Below are 23956 nucleotides of genomic sequence, written 5' to 3'. Positions count from 1 at the left end.
AGACCCTTGTTCAAATCTCATCATGAACAACTTTAGCATTTAGGCAACTTTGCAACTACTTACTACTTTTTAGCTACTTTGTAACTACTAGGGATGTTAGCTAAAAGATGCTGCATGGTCAATCTGCCGTCAGTGATAAGGCATCTGCAGAAGTCAAGGCATTCATACTTATTGGGCTTCGCGGAGCAGTACGGAGCTGTTGAGCAGAGCTGTTGTGAAGGACGTTGTCAAGGAAGTGAGTTTGTGTTTATACTGGACCTCCCGTCCCCATCTACCGACCATCAGTTATGTCAACGGGAGCTATACGGTGTTCTCTGCATTGTTATAACATTTTGGAGGCGCACAGCGATCCGGTACAGAGCTAAATTTGGCCTCTGCATCCCTCCGGAGGCTGCGCAATTGTGTCACACCCTCCATATAGAGCCTTCGACCACATTGACAGATCAAACATAAATTGGCTTTTAATTAGTCTTTAACCTAACCACTAACCCTAAATTTAACCCTACCCCTAACCCCTAGCCTATAACCCTAGCCCTAACCCCTAGCCTAGCAAATGTTAGCGTTAGCCACCTAGCTAATGTTAGCCACAACAAATTGGAATTCTTAAACAATATCATGTTTAGCAAATTCGCAACATATCATACACAATGGATGATTAACATCCCCAAATGAATAGATACCAGACTAAACATAACATCAGAGTGTGTCGGATTTACATTTACTATATTACGTCTACCCCTGTGTCCAGGCTGTCATCTAGGTCGAGGTGGCGGCCTTTGAAAAGACTAGGGGTATGCCAACCTGGCCATACTCTTATTCGTAATTGACCGTTTATAGTTGGATCTGATGATACTCGTGATCGGGGAACAAAAACAGGAAGTGTTTTAATATTCCTAAATAGATGTTGTCAAAATACTCTCTACAAGTTTATAGACCAAAAAAAAAACCTGCAGATTAGGAGCAGTGTGCGGAGGTGTGTGTGTCTGTGTCTCCTTAATTTACAGCGGGCAGTTTGCTGTCACTTAGTCAATAATGCTCATCGGCAGTTCATCTTTTTTCTCAGACTCTCTTGTTAGATATTATCAATTATGTTCTCGTTGTTCTATCTGTGATGTTATTAGCTAACTAACAGTGTGCCATCAGATTCACATGAAGTTCGTGTTGTTCTTCAAAGAAAATACCAATAGAAGTAGCTACGGTTTTTGTCAATGTTTTGTTGGTTACTATTTAGCTAGTTAAAGGTATTGTTTAGGTAACATCATTAGCTAGCTAGCTACACTTAAGCTAACTAGCTAACGTTAGCTAGCTGTCATGTAACGTTAGATGAGGGCCTTATTAAGGCAGCTACTGTAGCTAGCTTCTAAACATATTTTGATAATACAACATTACTGGTAAAATGCTAATAATACAATTATTGATTAGTAAAGACAAAAGTACAGTACATCGGCTCTCACTTTTTCATGAAAATCAAACAAGTAGTCTAACTTTACAGGCAGCCTCCCCTGCCCTACACTTGCTTCAGAGTTTAAACTCAAAACTGGTTTTCAAACTCATTGTTGTAACCAATTGACTCATATTAGTTTTATTTGCACAAAACCCTGGTAGAGCATAGTTGAAGTTAGGCCTTGTGGTGTTCATGTTTCCTTATTTCTTTTGGCTTTAAACCAGCCTAATTTCTCACTTAAAACATATTTTTTTGCTTTTAATACACTGTTATTATTCCTTCCTTTATGTATGAGTTTTTTTCCATGTAGGCAGCTGAGATGCTCTCAGAAGGTGAGCTGAAGGACTTTGCCCAGGGCCAGTCCCTGTACCGTGTTCTCCAGCCCTGGTGGGACGTCTTCAGCCACTACCTCTCCATCATGATGTTCTCAATCGGAACCCTCGGAGGAACCCTGCAGGCAAGGAATTTTAACAGAAAATGTTTCATTTGTGTTTTAATGTGATTTTCTTCACCAAGCTCTTGTTATTTTCAATGTCATTCCATCTGTCTCCCAGTGTAAAAGGCTTTAGTTCCAGGTTATTATGACGTTTCTGATGCTTCCTTATGTTTAAATTCCCTTGCCTGCAGGTCACCCTCCGCAAGATCGTCTGCGTCCCCTGTCAGATGACATCAGATGACTTCTGTGTGGTTTTTAACCATAGAGGCACCACATTAAGGAATGTCACTACTGAAGCCAGCTTCCCTCTCCTCCCCAAGGGCCTTTACAAGCTAGATCTTCAGCAGTATGCTTACGTTGACGCCGTGTGCTACGAAAAACAACTCCACTGGTTCGCCAAGTTCTTCCCCTACGTCGTGATGCTAGAAACTCTGGCTCTTGTGATTATAAGCAACTTGTGGTTCAAGTACCCTAGCACCAGCTCCAGACTCATGCACTTTGTCTCCATTCTACACAAATGCTGTGACTCTCCCTGGACCACCCGGGCCTTGTCAGAGACAGTGGCAGAGCAGGGTGGGGCCCAGCCCTCAATGAGCATGTGTAGTCCTGCCCTCCAGACCTCTTCAACATCAGACTATAGCAGCAGAAGGCCGATGGGGACAGAGTTTCTTAGCGTTTTAGACAAAAAGGAAGGTGAGCAGGCCAAAGCTATCTTTGAGAAGGTGAAGAAATTGAAGGTACACGTGGAGGACAAAGACATCATTTATCACTTGTATATGAGGCAGATAGTCACCAAGATTGTGTTTCTGCTGTTCACCTTGGCCTATATCCCTTACGCAGCCTCACATATCCTGTTTGACGTTGACTGTGTGGTAGATTCCCAAGCGCTGATGCCGTTTCAGCCCTTTCACTGTGTTCACTCACTGGCCACCATTTTCTGGCTCCTCTCCTTGGTTTACACAGTACTGATGGTCATTTACAGCTTGACTTGCTTCTACAGCTTCTGGTGGATGATGAGAAACTCTCTCAGGGAGTACTCCTTTGACTCAGTGAGGGAGGAGAGCAGCTTTAGCGACATCCCCGATGTCAAGAATGACTTTGCCTTCATCCTCCACCTCCTGGACCAGTATAACCCTCTGTTCTCTAAACGCTTTGCAGTCTTCCTCTCAGAGGTCAGTGAGAAGAAACTGAGGCAGCTCAACCTGAACTACATGTGGCCTTTAGAGAAGCTGACCCAGAAGGTGATGCGTAACGCTCAGGACCAGATAGAGCTCCATCTCATGCTCCTCAGCGGCATCCCAGAGGCCGTGTTCGATATCAGGGAGCTGGAGGTGCTCAAGCTGCAGCTGATACCTGATCCTAGGCTCACACAGAAGCTTACGCAGCTTGGGAACCTGAGAGAGATCTGGCTGGATCATTCCCCTGCCACCGTAGACCTCATGGCTCTGGGGTTTCTCTCTGAGAACCTGAGGATCCTGAGGATGAAGTTCACAGAGGTGGAACAGGCTCCCTGGTGGGTTTTCAGTTTGTGTAACCTGACTGAGCTCTATCTGTATGGAAATATGTTCAATCAGGACAACACAACGTTCGTCAACAGCCTACCCAAGCTCAAGAATCTGAAGGTGTTATTCATCAAGTGCACCATCACCACGATGCCGAAAGTGATTACCAACTCGATACCCTCGATACAGAAGCTTTCCGTCGACAACGAAGGCACCCAACTCTCTGTCCTGCAGAGTCTGAAAATGATGTCACAGCTCACCTGCTTGGAGCTACTGAACTGTGATCTCCAGCGGATACCGAGTCATATCTTCAGCCTGAAGAACCTGCAAGAAATAGACCTCAAAGGGAACAACCTCAAAACCATTGAGGAGATCATCAGTTTCCAGCACCTTCCCAAGCTCTCTATCCTGAAGCTGAAGTACAACAGTATCACTTACATCCCAGTCCACGTTGGAGTGCTTGGCAACCTGGAGCAGCTTCACCTGGGTTATAACCTCATCAGCTGCATGCCAGCACAGCTGTTCCTGTGCAGCAGACTCTATCTGCTAGACCTCAGTCACAACAAGCTGTCTGCCATTCCCATTGAAATACAGGAACTGAAGAGACTGCAGCTCCTCAATGTGTCTAACAATAATGTATGTATATTATATATGATTGCACGTTTAATGTGTTCATTCATTAATCAAGTTTTTGGGAACTTTCTTTTCATACAGACACGTGGACATCATTGTAGTTGTGTAGGCTATTTGATTGTGTTTACTTAGCCCACAATCCTAAAAGATTTATAAAGCAAGTGTAAAAACTGAGTGTTAAATCATTGTCGCAGCGTAGCCTAGTGGTTAGAGCATTGTAACTGAAAGGTTGCAAGATCGAATCCCTGAGCTGACAAGGTACAAATCTGTCCTTCTGCCCCTGAACAAGGCAGTTAACCTACTGTTCCTAGGCCGTCATTGAAAATAAGAATTTGTTCTTAACTGACTTGCCTAGTTAAATAAAATTGTATTTAGAGAATGGTAATATATAGGTACCTTTTTTTGAGAGAGAGAGAGATCAGAACGACAGGCTGAATTGCAACTTTGTAATCAGAATCCATTTGTTTTATCTATTATACCTTAGATTGACCATCTCCCAGAAGGCATGTTCCAGTGTAAGACCCTCCAGTCCCTACTGCTAGGTCACAACAACCTGTCAGTGGTCCCCCACCAGGTAAGTGAGAAGAGTTGGGGTCAATTCTATTTCAATTCAGGAAGTCAACTGAAATTCAAATTTTCCTCAATGGTTTTCTAAAAGACAGATGTAGGCCCAATACATGGTTGGACAGTAGGCGGCAGGGACTGTGAATAATTATGTATGCATTAATTATTATCATTCCAGGGTTTTCTGAATTGCATGTATGATAGTGTTTTGTTTTGTTTGTTGTGTATTTGTATGCTGATTTCACAAAATTAATTTCCATGTACATGGACAATAAAGGATATCGTATTGTATTGTTCCTGAATTGAATAGCCTTAGTGCAAGTCTGTTTGTGCTATCATGTCAACACCTTGTCACTCATTCCAGTGAAAAGGAGTTGACTTGATAACACAAACAATTCTGGGAAAGGCTTCTGAAGTGAAATGGAATTGACCTCAACCGTGCAGGTGAGTGAGCTGACCAACCTGGTGGTGTTGGACCTGAGGGGGAACCAGCTGGAGAGCCTTCCTGCCGAGCTGGAGGAGTGCCACAGCCTGATGCCTAGTGGACTGCTGGTTGAGGAGGGGCTGCTCAACTCTCTGCCCCCCAGTGTCAAGGAGGGCTTCCAGAGGCCTGATAAGGAGTACCTGGGGAAAATGGAGGCTGAAGGAGTGGGGAATGCTCTCATCTGTAACCCCATTATCTGTAATACAGCAGGACATGGAGATACGCCCTGCAGCGTGATATACTCCATGTGATGGGGCTACCCCCAAATTAGTAGGGCCTACGTGGTTTACCTGGCCTAGCCACAGGGGATACTTATTGAACCTTTATTTTATCTGGGAGTCATACTGAGACTAAGGTCTCTTTTACAGATGAGCCCTGAATTACAAAAATGACAGAAAATACACATATTAAAATATAAAATACAAAGTGCGATCAGAAGAAAAACGGTCAAAAAACAAACACATTCATCAGTAGTATGGTCCTCAGTCAGATTTCTGAATTACCTTAGAAGCACCAAAACATCACATTTCAGAACATTTTGAAGATTGTTCAACAAATAAGGTGCAAGAAAACTAAAAGCTGATTTACCTAACTCAGTAGAAACCAAAGGAATTTCCAGAGTTAATCATCCCTGAGACCAGGGGTCTAAAGGTTAGTAATGATGTTAGGTACAGTGATGGTTTTTGTAAAAGGGCTTTATAAATGAAAACATAGCAATGTATCAATCTAGTTGACATCAAAAAGGGCCAACCAACTTCCTGGTAGAGAATGCAGTGATGAGTACGAAAACTGTATACGTTTGAAGGCTCATCAGAGCAAAGGACTAGTCACCTAGGTTAAGTACTAGTAAACGGGAAAAGACTTACTTTTATAATAGTAATGTAATATGACTATTCCAAATGAACACCCTCCATGTTCCAATCCATTCTGTTGCTGCCAAGTACAACATACAGTCATTGTTTACAGTGGACCACTGACAAGTTCTGTTTGATAAAAAAAATACTTACATTTTATACTGAGCTCCTGTTGGGCATTTCATAACACAACCATTTGTTTTTATAATGATGATTGCCTTGGTTTAGCCTGTGTGGTCAGACTAGTCACATTTGGGGTGACTTAGTGTTACTCGTGCCACATACAAATAAAAGTGTGATTTTGTGAACTTAACCGTGACACTGTTTTTGAAAGACTGGGCAAGTCTATCAGCCCATATCCACAATTAAAATAATAATAATTTAACTAGGCAAGTCAGTTAAGAACATATTCTTATGTACTATGATGGCCTACCAAAAGGCAAAAGGTCTCCTGCGGGGACGGGGGCTGGGATTAAAAATATAAATATAGAACAAAACACACATCACGACAAGAGAGACATCACAACACTACATAAAGAGAGACCTAAGACAACAACATAGCAAGGCAGTAACACATGACAACACAGCATGGTAGCAACACAACATGGTAGCAGCACAAAACAGGGTACAAACATTATTGGGCACAGACAACAGCACAAAGGGCAAGAAGGTAGAGACAACAATACATCACACAAAGCAGCCACAACTGTCAATAAGAGTGTCCATTATTTGAGTCTTTGAATGAAGAGATTGAGATAAAACTGTCCAGTTTGAGTGTTTGTTGCAGCTCGTTCCAGTTGCTAGCTGCAGCGAACTGAAAAGACGAACGACCCATGAATGTGTGTGCTTTGGGAACCTTTAAGGTGGGAGATCTCTCCACGGTTCTGGATGGCCACCATGTCAGTGTAGTGCTCCGTGCACCACTTTCTAGCAGTGTCCCAGTTCATAGTTTTGTTGGAGTGATGGTAGGACCAGCCCTCTACTCTAGTGCACATTGTGACAACTGAGGAATGACATATAGAAAAAAGGTCAATATTGACATACAGTACATGAATGAGTTTACATGAGTGGGATTTTAGAAATGCATAGATCTTCTGAAATGTGTTTCTTACTTGAGTACAGGAGGAAGAGGGTGATCCATGAGCTGGGGCTTCTGGCTTGCTGTGAAGCAGAGCAGAAGTCCTGTGGAGACAACATCAAGCCATACTTTACAGACTGAGAAATGCATTGGCTGTCTGAAATGTATATAAACTAACTGGTGCATCTTCATTTTAAGGCATAAACCAATTCTCTCAACAGTACTTACCATTGTAAGTTTAAAATGTGATGCTCTTTTGCAGGTAAATCTCCAAAGGATATGTTTCTAGTCTTATCCAGTGGATGAAATGATACTGCTCCCTGGTACTCTGTGCATATATATATACACCAACCCACACTACAACAACGGCCAAAGACCGGAATTCATCGTTATGACGCTGCCTGGGATTGAATCAGCTTCTCTAGAATTTCAACTTGAAAACTTTTTCCCTCTCTCTCCCTCCCTCTTTTAGATATCTGGACTCTATCCAATTGTGGCGCTAATACAGGTAAGGGTGTCTCTGAGCAGGCGCCAGAGCCCAAAGCCTGGGCTGCAACAGGAAACAGTAAATGAGGTAGCAGGAAGCTCACATTAACAACAGCCTCAGCCCTGGGCAGAGACTCACAGATACTTAGCTGGTGTTGAAATGTTTATTTCACTCCTTTGAAATGTCTGGCTAACACCACATCAAGCATTTGTTGTCATGAATTGCGGGGTGCATAATCTATTAATTAGTCATAATATTGTAAGCTAACAGTTGACAAATGTACTATGTCAAGTCAACCTCTATTTCAATTTCATTTCATTGAGAGATGTTTTGTAATAACAGTGTGTAGAATTTGACTAACCCACTACTGTGTTTCTGTATTTTTATTAAAGGATATGCACAGCTTGAGAGGATACAGGGAGACAGACAGGTTGTCTTGAGGATACAGGGAGACAGGTTGTCATGAGGATACAGGGAGACAGACAGGTTGTCATGAGGATACAGGGAGACAGACAGGTTGTCATGAGGATACAGGGGGACAGACAGGTTGTCATGAGGATACTGGGAGGCAGACAGGTTGTCTGTCTGTGTGATGGGAAACAACACTATAGACGCCTGTTGGCTGCCTGCACTGACTACCATGGCTCACATCCTTCCTGACTGGACTCACTTACACTCTGAACATCTACCACAGCAGAACTCTTTTGTTGACCCCTAGAAAGTCCCCCATTCCTGAGGCTCAAACATAAATTCTTCCGGGAGGATTTCAACATGGCGTCTGATAGAGGCTTGATAATCCCTAATGGATTCTAATTAGGATGACTCAGTTTTGAGATCGAGAAATAATCACTTTCCAACAGGTTATCATATGTTTGAGTATAACCACTTAATAACTTTGAATGAAATCATATACAGTTTTACTTAGTACCTTTCAGTGACATTTTTAGTAGTCATAACGGTTATTGTAAAGGTTGGCGTATACAGTAAATGCAGAGGAAAAGGCCAGGATGTTGATATCTTCAAAGCTATTTAATTGATATTTCCTGTAGATGTTTTACTAGAAAAGGGAGATGTGGAGGCATGGACTTTACCATACCAAAAAAACAACGTTAGGCTGCAAATATGGTTGTTATTATGAAAGAAGAAAGCCAGAATGAGGGTTAGCTCTCAGGCTAGAATGAAAGACGGCTGGTAAAAGCTAGAATGAGGCTTAGCGCTCAGGCTAGAATGAAAGACGGCTGGTGAAAGCCAGAATGAGGGTTAGCTCTCAGGCTAGAATGAAAGGGTTAGGGTAAGTAATCAAGGTGGTAATGAAGTCCAGGTGTGACTGATGAGGTGACAGATACTGTATCATCTACACTGAAGAAAAATATAAACACAACATGCAACAATTTCAAAGATTTTACAGTACAAGGAAATCAGTCAATTGAGGCATTAATCTATGGACTGGGAATACAGATATGCATCTGTTGGTCACAGATACCTTCAACAATAGGTAGGTAAAGAAATAAAACAACAGTCTAAAGACAGGCTATATACTGTAGCGAGGCTATAAAAGTAGCGAGGCTCCATACAGACACCGGTTAGTCAGGCTGATTGAGGTAGTATGTATATGTATACTGCTCAAAAAAATAAAGGGAACACTTAATTAAACAACACATCCTAGATCTGAATGAAAGAAATAATCTTATTAAATACTTTTTTCTTTACATAGTTGATTGTGCTGACAACAAAATCAAACAAAAATAATCAATGGAAATCCAATTTATCAACCCATGGAGGTTTGGATTTGGGGTCACACTCAAAATTAAAGTGGAAAACCACACTACAGGCTGATCCAACTTTGATGTAATGTCCTTAAAATAAGTCAAAATGAGGCTCAGTAGTGTGTGTGGCCTCCATGTGCCTGTATGACCTCCCTACAACGCCTGGGCATGCTCCTGATGAGGTGGCGGATGGTCTCCTGAGGGATCTCCTCCCAGACCTGGACTAAAGCATCCGCCAACTCCTGGACAGTCTGTGGTGCAACGTGGCGTTGGTGGATGGAGCGAGACATGATGTCCCAGATGTGCTCAATTGGATTCAGGTCTGGGGAACGGGCGGGCCAGTCCATAGCATCAATGCCTTCCTCTTACAGGAACTGCTGACACACTCCAGCCACATGAGGTCTAGCATTGTCTTGCATTAGGAGGAACCCAGGGCCAACCGCACCAGCATATGGTCTCACAAGGGGTCTGAGGATCTAATCTCAGTACCTAATGGCAGTCAGGCTACCTCTGGCGAGCACATGGAGGGCTGTGCGGCCCCCCAAAGAAATGCCACCCCACACCATGACTGACCCACCGCCAAACCGGTCATGCTGGAGGATGTTGCAGGCAGCAGAACGTTCTCCACGGCGTCTCCAGACTGTCACATGTGCTCAGTGTGAACCTGCTTTCATCTGTGAAGAGCACAGGGCGCCAGTGGCGAATTTGCCAATCTTGGTGTTCTCTGGCAAATGCCAAACGTCCTGCACGGTGTTGGGCTGTAAGCACAACCCCCACCTGTGGATGTCGGGCCCTCATACCACCCTCATGGAGTCTGTTTCTGACCGTTTGAGCAGACACATGCACATTTGTGGCCTGCTGGAGGTCATTTTGCAGGGCTCTGGCAGTGCTCCTCCTTGCACAAAGGCGGAGGTAGCGGTCCTGCTGCTGGGTTGTTGCCCTCCTACGACCTCCTCCACGTCTCCTGATGTACTGGCCTGTCTCCTGGTAGCGCCTCCATGCTCTGGACACTACGCTGACAGACACAGCGAACCTTCTTGCCTCAGCTCGCATTGATGTGCCATCCTGGATGAGCTGCACTACCTGAGCCACTTGTGTGGGTTGTAGACTCCGTCTCATGCTACCACTAGAGTGAAAGCACCGCCAACATTCAAAAGTGACCAAAACATCAGCTAGGAAGCATAGGAACTGAGAAGTGGTCTGTGGTCCCCACCTGCAGAACCACTCCTTTATTGGGGGTGTCTTGCTAATTTCCTATAATTTCCACCTGTTGTCTATTCCATTTGCACAACAGCAAGTGAAATTTATTGTCAATCAGTGTTGCTTCCTAAGTGGACAGTTTGATTTCACAGAAGTGTGATTGACTTGGAGTTACATTGTGTTGTTTAAGTGTTCCCTTTATTTTTTTGAGCAGTGTAGATATGGTTAAAGTGACTATGCATATATGATGAACAGAGAGTAGCAGTAGCGTAAAAGAAGGGTTGGTGGGTGGTGGGTGGGACTTGATGCAGATTGCCCGGTTAGCCAATGTGCGAGAACACTGGTTGGTCGGCCCAATTGAAGTTGTACGTCCATGAATGTATTGTTAAAGTGACTATGCATATATGATCAACAGAGAGTAGCAGCAGTGTAAAAAGAGGGGTTGGAGGGGCACACAATGAAAATAGTCCAGGTAGCCATTTGATTACCTGTTCAGGAGTCTTATGGCTTGGGGGTAAAAACTGTTGATAAGGCTTTTTGTCCTAGACTTGGCACTCCGGTACCGCTTGTCATGCAGTAGTAGAGAGAACAGTCTATGACTGGGGTGGCTGGGATCTTTGACAATTTTTAGGGCCTTCCTCTGACACCGCCTGGTGTAGCGGTCCTGGATGGCAGGCAGCTTAGCCCCAGTGATGTACTGGGCCATACACACTTCCCTCTGTAGTGCCTTGTGGCCAGAGGCCGAGCAATTGCCCTACCAGGCAGTGATGCAACCAGTCAGGATGCTCTCGATGTTGCAGCTGTAGAACCTTTTGAGGATCTCAGGACCCATGCCAAATCTTTTTAGTTTCCTGAGGGGAATAGGCTTTGTCATGCCCTCTTCATGACTGTCTTGGTGTGTTTGGACCATTCTAGTTTGTTGTTGATGTGGACACCAAGGAACTTAAAGCTCTCAACCTGCTCCACTACAGCCCCGTCAATGAGAATGGGGGCGTGCTTGGTCCTCCTTTTCCTGTTGTCCACAATCATCTCCTTAGTCTTGGTTATGTTGAGGGATAGGTTGTTTTTCTGGCACCACCTGGCCAGGTCTCTGACCTCCTCCCTATAGGCTGTCTCGTCGTTGTCGGTGATCAGGCCTACCACTGTTGTGTCGTCTGCAAACTTAATGATGGTGTTGGAGTCGTGCCTGGCCATGCAGTCGTGAGTGAACAGGGAGTACAGGAAGGGACTGAGCACGCACCCCTGGGGAGCTCCAGTGTTGAGGATCAGCGTGGCAGATGTGTTGCTACCTACCCTCACCACCTGGGGGCGGCACATCAGGAAGTCCAGGATCAAGTTGCAGAGGGAGGTGTTTAGTACCAGGATCCTTAGCTTAGTGATGAGCTATGAGAGTACTATGGTGTTGAACGCTGAGCTGTAGTCAATGAATAGCATTCTCAAATAAGTGTTCCGGTATGCAAATTGGAGTGGGTCTAAGGTTTCTGGGATAATGGTGTTGATGTGAGCCATTACCAACCTTTCAAAGCACTTCATGGCTACGGACTTGAGTGCTTTGGGTCTGTAGTCATTTAGGCAGCTTGCATTTGTGTTCTTGGGCACAGGGACTATGGTGGTATGCTTGAAACATGTTGGTATTACAACCTCAGACAGGGAGATGTTGCAAATGTCAGTGAAGACACTGCCAGTTGGTCAGCACATGCCCGGAGCACATGTCCTGGTAATCCGTCTGGCCCCACAGCCTTGTGTATGTTGACCTGTTTAAAGGTCTTACACAAGTCGGCTATGGAGAAAGTAATCACACAGTCATCCGGAACAGCTGATGCTCTCATGTATGCCTCAGTGTTGCTTGCCTCAAAGCGAGCATAGAAGTGATTTAGCTCGTCTGGTAGGCTCGTGTCACTGGGCAGCTCGCGGCTGTGCTTCACAACAAGGTGAGTCCAAAAATGTATTGCATGCTGCTGCATAAATTATGTTATATGCCAGGGAGATATGTATATGCTAGCTAAGAAAGTAATACTAAGTCTATGATGTGCAGTAAGATGTGAGTTGTCCTTCGTAATGCATATAACAAATCAAGCCTTAGTATTACAAATGGGAGAACGATTGTTCAAACAACACCTCTCCCTGTATTGGATTTTGGTGATATTGTTTACATGCATGCAGCAACCTCTATTTTAAAACCATTGGACGCAGTCTACCATTCAGCAATACGTTTTATCACAGGGGACAATTTTAGGACTCATCATTATAGTCTGTATAAAATGTGTGATGGACCTCTCTGTCTGTAAGAAGAGAGCTGCATTCTCTTTTAGTTATTTACAAAGCAATCTGACAGAAACTCCCTCTATATGTAACATCATTAATAAAGTTAAGAATCATAAGTTATCAAACCCGTTCACAGGAATGGATAACACTAGAGATCCCTCCAGTCTCCACAGATTTGGAAAAAATCTGTGTTTTGTTTTTTTGCCCCTAATTTGTGGAACAATCTGCAGAGTTCACTGCAGTTAGATGTGCTGATGTCACTCAGGAAGTTTAAATTATTGATTGATGTCATGCCCTGACCATAGAGAGCCCTTGGTTCTCTATGGTGTTGTAGGTCAGGGCGTGACTAGGGGGTGTTCTAGTCGATTTATTTCTATGTTTGGGATTGAGTATGATTCCCAATTAGAGGCAGCTGATTATCGTTGTCTCTAATTGGGGATCATACTTAAGGTGTCCCTGTTTTCACCTGCTTTTGGTGGGATATTGTTTTGTGTGAGTGCATTCAGCACCACGTAGTTCACGTTCGTTGTATGTTTATTGCTTTTTGATTAAGTTTTCACTGCAAATAAAGATGTGGAACTCACACGCTGCACCTTGGTCCGTCCATTATCACGACCATGACAGAATATCCCACCAACGCAGGACAAAGCAGCGTGTTATGGAGGTTAAGGAGTTTTGGACATGGGAGGAAATCATGGGAGGTTGTGAGACCCTTCCTTGGAAGGAGACACCAAGGAAGGTGGAAGGACAGCGACGACGCCGGGGTCCGCGGCCATAGAAACCCCAAGGTTTTTTTTGGGGGGGGGGCACATGGAGCTGTCGGCTGAGCAGCGGAGAGTGCCAGAGCCTGTCTGGGAGTCGGTGGAGGAGTTTAACTTCTTGGTGACGGGACAGTATTCGGAAATTCAGATGAATAACGTGCCCAAATTAAACTGCCTGCTACTTGGGCCCAGAAGGTAGGATATGCATATTATTAGTAGATTTGGATAGAAAACACTCCAAAGTTTCTAAAACTGTTTGAATGATGTCTGTGAGTATAACAGTACTCATATGGCAGGCAAAAACCTGAGAAAAAAATCCAACCAGGAAGTGGTTTGTAGTTTTTCAAGTGATTCCCTATCCAGTATACAGTGTCTGTGGGGTCATTTTGCAGTTCCTAAGGCTTCCACTAGATGTCAACAGTCGTTAGAACATTGTTTCATGCTTCTACTGTGACTGGGGAGAGAATAAGAGCTCCTGGAGTCAGATGACTGAGACTATAAAATGAGTTCAGTGGCACGCACTCCCGTGAGAGTTAGCTGTGTCCTTTTCTTTTCTGAAGACATTGGAATTGTCCGGTTGGAATATTACTGAAGATTTATGATAAAAACATCCTAAAGATTGATGCTATACATCGTTTGACATGTTTCTACGAACGTAAATATAACTTTTTTTGACTTTTTGGCATGACATTTTGCATGCGCTTCCTGCATTTAGTGGAGTAGTGGACTAAACGCGCGAACAAAAGGGAGGTATTTGGACATAAATGATGGACTTTACCAAACAAAACAAACATTTCTTGTGGAACTGGGATTCCTGGGAGTGCATTCTGATGAAGATCATCAAAGGTAAGTGAATATTTATAATGCTATTTCTGATTTTAGTTGACTCCAAAATGGCGGGTATCTGTATTGCTTGTTGTTGTTGTCTGAGCGCTGTACTCAGATTATTGCAAAGTGTGCTTTCGCTGTAAAGTTTTTTTGAAATCTGACACAGCGGTTGCATTAAGGACAAGTGTATCTATAATTCTTTGAATAACAGTTTAATATTTTATCAACGTTTATGATGAGTATTTCTGTAAATTGATGTGCTCATTCACTGGAGGTTTTGGGAGGCAAAACATTTCTGAACATTACACGCCAATGTAAAATGGGGTTTTTGGATATAAATATGAACTTTATCGAGCAAAACATATGTATTGTGTAACATGAAGTCCTATGAGTGCCATCTGATGAAGATCATCAAAGGTTAGTGATTAATTTTAGCTGTATCTCTGGTTTTTGTGACACTCTCCTTGCTTGGAAAATGGCTGTGTGGTTTTTCTTGTCTCGGCGCTGTCCTAACATAATCTAATGCTATGCTTTCGCTGTAAAGCCTTTTTGAAATCGGACAATGTAGTTGGATTAACGAGAAGTGTATCTTTAAAATGGGATATAATAGTTGTATGTTTGAGAAATTTGAATTATGAGATTTTTGTTGTTTTGAATTTGGCGCCCTGCTATTTCACTGGCTGTTGAATAGTGTGTCCCACATTTCCCAGAGAGGTTAATGAGGGATACCGGAGAGAGGTTTTGGCGAGGAGTATGCTGCAGCACAGGCACGCTGAAGAGCGTGTCATCAGTCCGGTGCTACCTGTGCCGGTTCCTCGCACTCGCCCTGAAGAGCGTGTCTTCAGTCCGCTGCCACAGAAACCCCAATACATTTTTGGGGGGGGCACAAGGAGCTGTCGGTCGAGCCACGGAGAGAGCCATAGACCGTCGGGGAGGTGATGGAGCTGTTGGAGGAGAGAGAACTGAGAGATATGTTGGCTAGGTGTATTCTGCACGGCATTCACCCTGAGGAGCATGTCACCAGTCTGGTGAGACCTGTGCCGGCTCCACGCACCAGGTCTCCAGTGCGCCTCCCCGGTCTGGTGCCACCTGTGCCGGTTCCTCGCACTCACCCTGAAGAGCGTGTCATCGGTCCGGTGCCACCTAAGCCGGCTCCAGGCCTCCAGTGCACCTCCCCAGTCCGGTACGTCCTGTGCCTGCTCCCCGCACATATCCCTGAAGAGCGTGTCATCAGTCCGGTGCCACCTGTGCCGGCTCCACGCACCAGGCCTCCAGTGCGTCTCTCTAGCCCGGTATGTCCTGTGCCGACTCCCCGCACTCGCCCTGAAGAGCGTGTCATCAGTCCGGTGCCACCTGTGCCAGCTCCACGCACCAGGCCTCCAGTGCGCTTCCCCAGCCCGGTACGTCCTGTGCCGGCTCCCCGCACTCGTCCACCAGTGCGTGTGTACAGTCCAGAGTCTCCAGCGACAGTCTACACCCCGGAACCTCCAGCGACAGTCAACGGTCCGGAGCTTCCAGCGACGGTCAGCGGTCCGGAGCTTCCAGCGACGGTCCGGAGCTTCCAGCGACGGTCCGGAGCTTCCAGCGACGGTCAACGGTCCGGAGCTTCCAGCGACGGTCAACGGTCCGGAGCCTCCAGTGACGGTCCACGGCCCGGAGCTTCAAGTGACGGTCCACGGCCCGGAGCTTCAAGTGACGGTCCACGGCCCGGAGCTTCCTGCGCCGGTTCCCAGTCCAGGCACGGCGTCCAGTCCTGCTCCATGGCCGGAGCCTTCTTCTGCGCCAGTGCCCAGTCCAGGCATGGGGTCCAGTCCCGCTCCATGGCCGGAGCCTTCCTCTACTCCTGTGCTCAGTCCAGGCACGGTATCCAGTCCCGCTCCATGGCCGGAGCCTTCCATACATGAAGGGAACATTTCGGCATTTGCTGTATGACTGATGAGGAAGTCCATATTGCAAATGTACGGTCCCTTACAAGACATCCGCGAACGTTTGTAAAATCGGTGGACGGCGCCGGGCCATGCACCGGGGCCGGATCATCCGGGAAGTCATCGAACGTAGTCTCTCGGACGTTCGGTTTCCGTTTAATAAAATGTTCAAATTTTGGTCTTTTTTCACCTGTCCCGGAAAATAACAGCAGAGGGCGAATGGAGGGCACATGGAATCATATTGCAAATGTAACAAACATCACCAATCACGACGTGGCCTTTTCTCCTAAACGGAAAAGACTTCGAAGACGAAACTTGGCGAGCATAGGTTTGGCATAATGGGCAGTTGGCCCCGAACAAGATGGAGTCGAGGTCTCAACGCTTTTTGAGTTAAGGCCATTTTCATGGGATTAAAGATCAAAAATGAAAATCGAGCGCTAATTTGAACGCTTCACGTCAAAGTACATGAGCCTAGGTGTCAGGAAAAAAAACTGACATTTATCTATCGTCATTTAAGAGAAATCGTACAATGTACATTTGGTAATTTTCACTGAAAAGTTACAGATCCAGTTGTAGCATGTTCAGATGAATCCGTTAAGGCGGGTTTCGGAGCTCTGCGAGATTTCTGTGATTTTCTGTGGTTTTCTGAAATAACACAAACTCATTCACCCCTCTGTAAATAAGTCAGTTCTTAACTTAAAGACTTAAAACTTAATATTCTATAAGAGACTAACCCAAGGAAGATGTGTTCACACACAGCAAGGATGGAGTGACACAGTGCGGTGCTTAAAGACACACAGAGCCTGCTATGGCATTACCATTATCTCTAGGCTGTGCCGAGTTCAACGAGATGCCCCGCTTGACCATAGCTCGCTCTGAGAGCAGCAACCGTGAAAAAAAAATTGGCCCAAAATGAAGCCTGCCCCTAAATTTCAGGTGCTTTTGGGGGACAGCGGCGGAACCGTTAGGGTTAGAAGGACAATTCAACCACAGGAATGTTCTTGACGTCCTCCCGATCTGTGCAAGCCTAACCTTGACCGTGTGGCATTAACCCTTAACAGTGAAAAGAAGGTGTTAACCTGTCTGGGAACCTGGGACGCTTGCGTCACACCCTAGTCAACAGCCAGTGGAATCGCGTCGCGCGAAATACAAATACCTCATAAATGCTATAACTTCAAATTCTCAAACATATGACTATTTTACACCATTTTATAGATACACCTCTCCTGAATCGAACCACGTTGTCTGATTTCAAAAAGGCTTTACAGCAAAAGCAAAACATTAGATTATATTAGGAGAGTACCAGGCCAAAAAAAAATCACACTGCCATTTTCAAAGCAACTAGCATGCATCACAAATACCCAAAACACAGCTAAATGCAGCACTAACCTTTGACAATCTTCATCAGATGACACTCCTAGGACATCATGTTACACAATACATGCATTTTTTGTTCGATAAAGTTCATATTTAAATATAAAAACAGCATTTTACATCGGCGCGTGACGTTCAGAAAATATTTTCCCTCAAATGCTTCCGGTGAACCAGCGCTACAATTTACAAAATTACTATTTAAAAACATTGTTAAAATGTAATATTGTCATTCAAAGAATTATAGATTAACATCTCGTGAATGCAACCGCATTGCCAGATTTAAAAATAACTTTACTGGGAAATCACACTTTGCAATAAACGAGGTGGTATGCTCAGAAAAATAGGCTAGGCGATACAGGTTAGCGCCATCTTGGAACCATCTAAAATCAAATATACTATTGTAAATATTCCCTTACCTTTGATTATCTTCATCAGAAGGCACTTCCAGGAATCCCAGGTCCACAACAAATGTAGTTTTGTTCAAAAAAGTGAATTTATGTCCCAATAGCTCCTTCTTGTTAGCGCGTTCCGAAGGCTACTCATAATGTACTGAAGCGCGCGGGACTTGTCGTCACGAATGTGCCAAAAAAATATATTTACGTTCGTTCAAACATGTCAAACGTTGTATAACATAAATCTTTAGGGCCTTTTTCAACCAGAGCTTCAATAATATTCAAGGCGGACGATTGCATTGTCTTACTAAACGTTTCGGAATGAGAGGGTTTGGGCGCCCGCGTCATAGTAGTAATGGCCCTCCCCCTATGACCAAATTTCCAAGCCTCTCTTTCGGTCAGTTTCTACCGGAGAAGACTCAAACCACTTTGTAAAGACTGTTGACATCTAGTGGAAGCCTTAGGAAGTGCTAAATGAATCCTAACTCACGGTGTGTTTCATAGGCAAAGTGTTGAAGGTGATTCCACATATCAGATTTCCACTTCCTGCATGGAATCTTCTCAGGTTTTGGCCTGCCATATGAGTTCTGTTATACTCACAGACACCATTCAAACAGTTTTAGAAACTTTAGAGTGTTTTCTATCCAAATCTACTAATTATATGCATATTCTAGTTACTGGGCAGGAGTAGTAACCAGATTAAATCGGGTATGTTTTTTATCCGGCCGTGCAAATACTGCCCCCTATCCCCAACAGGTTAACCTCTCTGGGCTAGGCGGGACGAATTCGTCCCACCTACGCAACAGCCAGTCTAATCCAGTGGCGCGATTTTCAAATACCTCAAAAATCCTATTACTTCAATTTCTCAAACATATGACTATTTTACAGCTATTTAAAGACAAGACTCTCATTAATCTAACCACACTGTACGATTTCAAAAAGGCTTTACAACGAAAGCAAAACATTAGATTATGTCAGCAGAGTACCAAGCCAGAAATAATCAGACACCCATTTTTCAAGCTTGCATATAATGTCACAAAAACCCAGAAGACAGCTAAATGCAGCACTAACCTTTGATGATCTTCATCAGATGACAACCCTAGGACATTATGTTATACAATACATGCATGTTTTGTTCAATCAAGTTCATATTTATATCAAAAACCAGCTTTTTACATTAGCATGTGACGTTCAGAACTAGCATACCCCCCGCAAACTTCTGGCGAATTCACTAACAATTTACTAAATTACTCACGATAAACGTTCACAAAAAGCATAACAATTATTTTAAGAATTATAGATACAGAACTCCTCTATACACTCGATATGTCCGATTTTAAAATAGCTTTTTGGTGAAAGCACATTTTGCAATATTCTAAGTACATAGCCCAGCCATCACGGGCTAGCTATTTAGACACCCGGCAAGTTTAGCACTCACCAATATCAGATTTACTATTACAAAAGTTTGATTACCTTTTGTTGTCTTCGTCAGAATGCACTCCCAGGACTGCTACTTCAATAACAAATGTTGGTTTGGTCCAAAATAATCCATCGTTATATCCGAATAGCGGCGTTTTGTTCGTGCGTCCCAGACACTATCCGAAATGGTAAATCAGGGTCGTGCGCATGGCGCAATTTGTGACCCCAAAAAAATCTACATATTCCATTACCGTACTTCGAAGCATGTCAACCGCTGTTTAAAATCCATTTTTATGCCATTTTTCTCGTAAAAAAGCGATAATATTCTGACCGGGAATGTCCATTTAGCTAAACAGAGGAAAGAAAACAAAGCTTTCGGTTGACGCGGGCACGAGCCTGAGTCTCACAGTACTGTAACCAGCCACTACCCAAACGCGCTACTTTGTTTCAGCCAGAGCCTGCAAAGCCACGATTCAGCGTTTTGCCGCCTTCTGAGAGCCTATGGCAGCCGTAGGAAGTGTCACGGGACAGCTAAGATCCTCACTCTTCAATAAACAGAGACAAGAAGAACGACACCTTGTCAGACAGGCCACTTCCTGCATGAAATCTTCTCAGGTTTTTGCCTGCCATATGAGTTCTGTTATACTCACAGACACCATTCAAACAGTTTTAGAAACTTTAGGGTGTTTTCTATCCAATGCCAATAATTATATGCATATTCTAGTTACTGGGCAGGAGTAGTAACCAGATTAAATCGGGTACGTTTTTTATCCAGCCATGTCAATACTGCACCCTACCCTCAACAGGTTAACAGTTAAAAGAAGGTGTTTACATCAAAAAGTTTGCAATGACTTTTCTCCCCATAGGAATACATTGCCTATTCCCCTAAATTCAACCTGAAGCCTATGTGGGTTATGAATGCCTTATGAACCTGTCTTCGATGACATACCATCAGGCCACACTGAGGTCTACCTGTGTCGATTCTAAGCTTCCTAGAGCAACCGGAACTGGTTAAAAACACCCCAAAGGTGTTTTTCTATAACCAGCCTGCAGATTGTGAAAATCTCTGCATTCAACCCTATGTAGATCAGTCAATTCTTAACGTAAAGACTTAAAACTCAGGATTCTGTAATAGCATACCCCAATCAGAATATGTGTTTACTTACAGCTTCCTGTGCCAACCGGAAGTGCCTTAAATATGGGTCACAATGGCTGTTTCGAAGGGTTAAAAAAGTCAAGATCATTTCAAAACTTTGTGTGTGTGACTAGGTAACCCTCATGAACTGTAAATCAGTCATTTATCCCATCAGATTTGCAAAGAAAACTAACACACACACACAGCTAGGACATAGTGACACAGGGTGGGGCTTAGAGACATACAGTGCCTGCAATAGTTACCTTCGTTCTAACGATCAAAGAACCATCAGACCTAGAGCTCTGAAACTTTAGAAACCTTTTCTGGAGCTCAAGTCGATAGTGCACGGTGAGTTATGTGGCTCTAGAAGGTTCTCAGACCAAGAAACAGCCTCCTACATTTGCAATATGTTCAATTCATTTTGACCATCACGAAAATGGTGACATTTAGAAATGTCCCAGAGTCGCAAGACTAGGTGCATTGAAACCGCCTCGGCACATAGAGACGGACCCCAACGTTTCTGTCCCATAGCTCATTCAAGGACCCCGTAGCAACGCCCTGAAAAAGTGGATTTTCAGCACCAATTAAGGTCGTTGCTCCGGCACCGAATGACCCATCGAGCCAAAACATGGGATTCGGGGTCACCTCACATAGGCCTACACATAATGTCAGAGCTGGACCCGCAGCTAGAACGTAACTACGTGTTTTATGTTTTTTATGGTTTAAACTGAAGGCGTTGTGAATTATGGTTCTGCTCTGAAATTCTAAACGAGTTGGAAAAAGTGGATTTGGTATCAGATGGTATCAGTTTGGTGTCAGAATGACATCTAATTGACTGATGGATGCTGACTTGCTGGGTGACGAGCAATGGAGAGGAACTAGAGTCACTGCCCAGCCATCCCAAGTTCATCGGGCCAGTCAATTATGCATTTCTGCAGTATTTTTGAGCATGTCAAATTCGTGACGTAATGGTTGTTTTGGACATTTTTCAAAAAAATCGTTAAAAAACAAGAGTCCCACTTCTCCCTCATCATACATGACAAATAGACCATCTAGGTTGATTCATGGCTTAACATAGGGCTATATATCATTTGGGCAGTATAAATGCCATTTGGACATGGTTCACTGACTTTTGTGTTTGGAAACCGACTTCCTATGATCGTACATGGCAAATGGACAAATATCCTGATTTGGCACATTCAATACTTTCATACATGTATAATTGACCCAAAAAATAATTGGGCATTTCATTTGGCCATTTGTAATGGCATTTGGCAAAAAAAAAAGAAAAAATTATATCACTTTTGACTTCCTATGAAATCATATTCCAAATGGACAAAACATGTGCCTTATGTACAAGCAAAAACAAACAAAACATTTCGTCAATAAAATATGTCAAAAGTATGTTCATACAGCTCTTGTACATGTGTAATTGACAAAAATAAAAAATTAAAAAATAAAAATAAAAAATAAAAATAAAAAAATCTAAGAATTTCGAAAAACGGCCCAGAAAGAACTTTAAGTTTTTTTTTTTAAGTTCATTTTTTCAAAATTTGACTCTTGGGTGTTGACTTGTGTTACATTTGCAATATGAAAATCCACGGTGGAGCGCGCTCGCCATCTGTAGGATTTTTGGGGTGTGACACTTGGCATTTGCCATATGAAATTTGCAATATGATTTGGATGAATATGGACCAAATTGGGTGGTATTGTCCACTGGGTGTATGATTCGTACAGTGCCAATATGCTCCCATTCATTTTTGTCCATTTGGAGGGGGTGTTCCCTTACTCTGCACCGGTGCCCCGTCCAGGCACGGCGTCCAGTCCTGCTCCATGGCCAGAGCCTTCCTCTGCGCCGGTGTCCAGGCACGGCATCCAGTACCGCTCCAAGGCTGGAGCCTTCCTCTGCGCCGATGCCCAGTCCAGGCACGGCATCCAGCCCGGCGCCATGGCTGAATCCGGGGTCAGGCGGGGGCTACGACCCGCACCGGAGCCGCCACCAACACTAGTCACACCCCTACCCTCCCCATTTGGTTTCAGGTTATGCAGCCGCACATTTGGGGGGGGGTACTGTCATGCCCTGACCATAGAGAGCCCTTGGTCCTCTATGGTGTTGTAGGTCAGGGCGTGACTAGGGGGTGTTCTAGTCAATTTATTTCTATGTTTGGGATTGAGTATGGTTCCCAATTAGAGGCAGCTGATTATCGTTGTCTCTAATTGGGGATCATACTTAAGGTGTCCCTGTTCCCACCTGCTTTTGGTGGGATATTGTTTTGTGTGAGTGCATTCAGCACCACATGGTTCACATTCGTTGTATGTTTATTGTTTAAGTTTTCACTGCAAATAAAGATGTGGAACTCAACACACGCTGCGCCTTGGTCCGTCCATTATCACGACCGTGACAATTGAGGACCTCTACGTAGTTGCAGTTTATTACTTTTATTAAATGTTTATTTTTTATTGTGCTGAAATATTGTTTTATAAACATGTGTATGTTGTTTTAATATTCCGTTTTTATTGTAATGTGTACAGGGCTCTCTTGTAAAATAGATTATTAATCTCAATGTGACTTCCTGTTTAAATAAAGGTTAAATTAAAAAACTAGTAGCCCATGTGCCTCAACCTAATAATTTGGTTTATTTACCCCTCTTAATTTCGTCTGCTGTTCTGACTTGGTGTACAGGGAGAACACTGTAAGAACGGCACGTGTTCTGAATTCTGTCGCTGTACATTTCAAAAGGTGCAAAACAAATAGTTATATTGACAAACGTTACGTCCGTCCTAGCTCACACAATGTCTTAATCGAAGTTACGGATTGCCTCTTATCTGCTTGTCGTCATCCACTATTGACATAGTTTGTACATCTCAATTGTCATTAGAAACCACATTTGTTTAAGCAAGTCAGCCATAAAATCTGTTTCTTTAAAAGGCAGTAAATGAGGCTGAATGAACTGTTTCGCTGCCAGACAAGGCTCCGCTGATAGCCAGGTGTAGTAGTGGTAAGGTGATGGGACGGCTGTTGGGACTCTGCTGTTGGGACAGCTTTATGTAGGCCCAGTTTGTTGTCATCGTTTGTCACCGTTATAGTGCAATTAATGTATTGTTTAGTGTTGTGTAGTGGCTTTGCTGGCATGCATCCCACTTATTTTAGGTTTTGCCCCACCAAGATTTACATGCTAAAATCGCCACTGGGTGTGACCACCATTTGCCTCATGCAGTGCGACACATCTCCTTCACATAGAGTTTATCAAGGCTGTTGATTGTGGCCTGTGGAATGTTGTCCCACTCCTCTTCAATGGCTGTGCAAATTTGTTGGATATTGGCAGGAACTGGAACATGCTGTTGTGCACGTTGATCCAGCATCCCAAACATGCTCAATGGGTGACATGTCTGGTGAGTATGCAGGCTA

At 43.9% G+C, this 23956-nt stretch overlaps 1 protein-coding gene across 2 annotated transcripts; it reads left to right on the top strand.

The window, feature by feature from the left end:
* Positions 1-751: 751 nt before the first annotated feature.
* LOC106560651 (volume-regulated anion channel subunit LRRC8B) lies at positions 752-6230 on the top strand. Of its 2 annotated transcripts, none has more exons than XM_014123730.3 (5): positions 752-973; positions 1755-1901; positions 2072-4018; positions 4500-4589; positions 5024-6230. In XM_014123730.3, exons 2-5 carry the CDS (start codon positions 1764-1766, stop codon positions 5312-5314), a joined length of 2466 nt encoding a protein of 821 aa, XP_013979205.1. In that variant the 5' UTR covers positions 752-973; positions 1755-1763; the 3' UTR covers positions 5315-6230. The 2 variants fall into 2 exon arrangements, with proteins under 2 accessions (XP_013979205.1, XP_013979206.1); XM_014123731.3 differs by lacking the exon at positions 752-973 and adding an exon at positions 1016-1189.
* Positions 6231-23956: the final 17726 nt, after the last annotated feature.

This window comes from Salmo salar, chromosome 10 (genome assembly GCF_965601325.2).
Source record: "Salmo salar chromosome 10, fSalSal1, whole genome shotgun sequence".
Taxonomy (NCBI): Eukaryota; Metazoa; Chordata; class Actinopteri; order Salmoniformes; family Salmonidae; genus Salmo; species Salmo salar.
Note: the sequence above shows the minus strand (reverse complement) of the source record. Positions and strands in the feature narration are given on the sequence as shown.

Excerpts from the sequence above, each read along its gene's own strand:
- LOC106560651 (XM_014123730.3), top strand. The coding sequence starts at position 1,764 with ATGCTCTCAGAAGGTGAGCTGAAGGACTTTGCCCAGGGCCAGTCCCTG. Across the intron at positions 4,019-4,499 it reads TCAATGTGTCTAACAATAAT|ATTGACCATCTCCCAGAAGG; the intron begins GTATGTATATTA and ends ATTATACCTTAG. Across the intron at positions 4,590-5,023 it reads TGTCAGTGGTCCCCCACCAG|GTGAGTGAGCTGACCAACCT; the intron begins GTAAGTGAGAAG and ends TCAACCGTGCAG.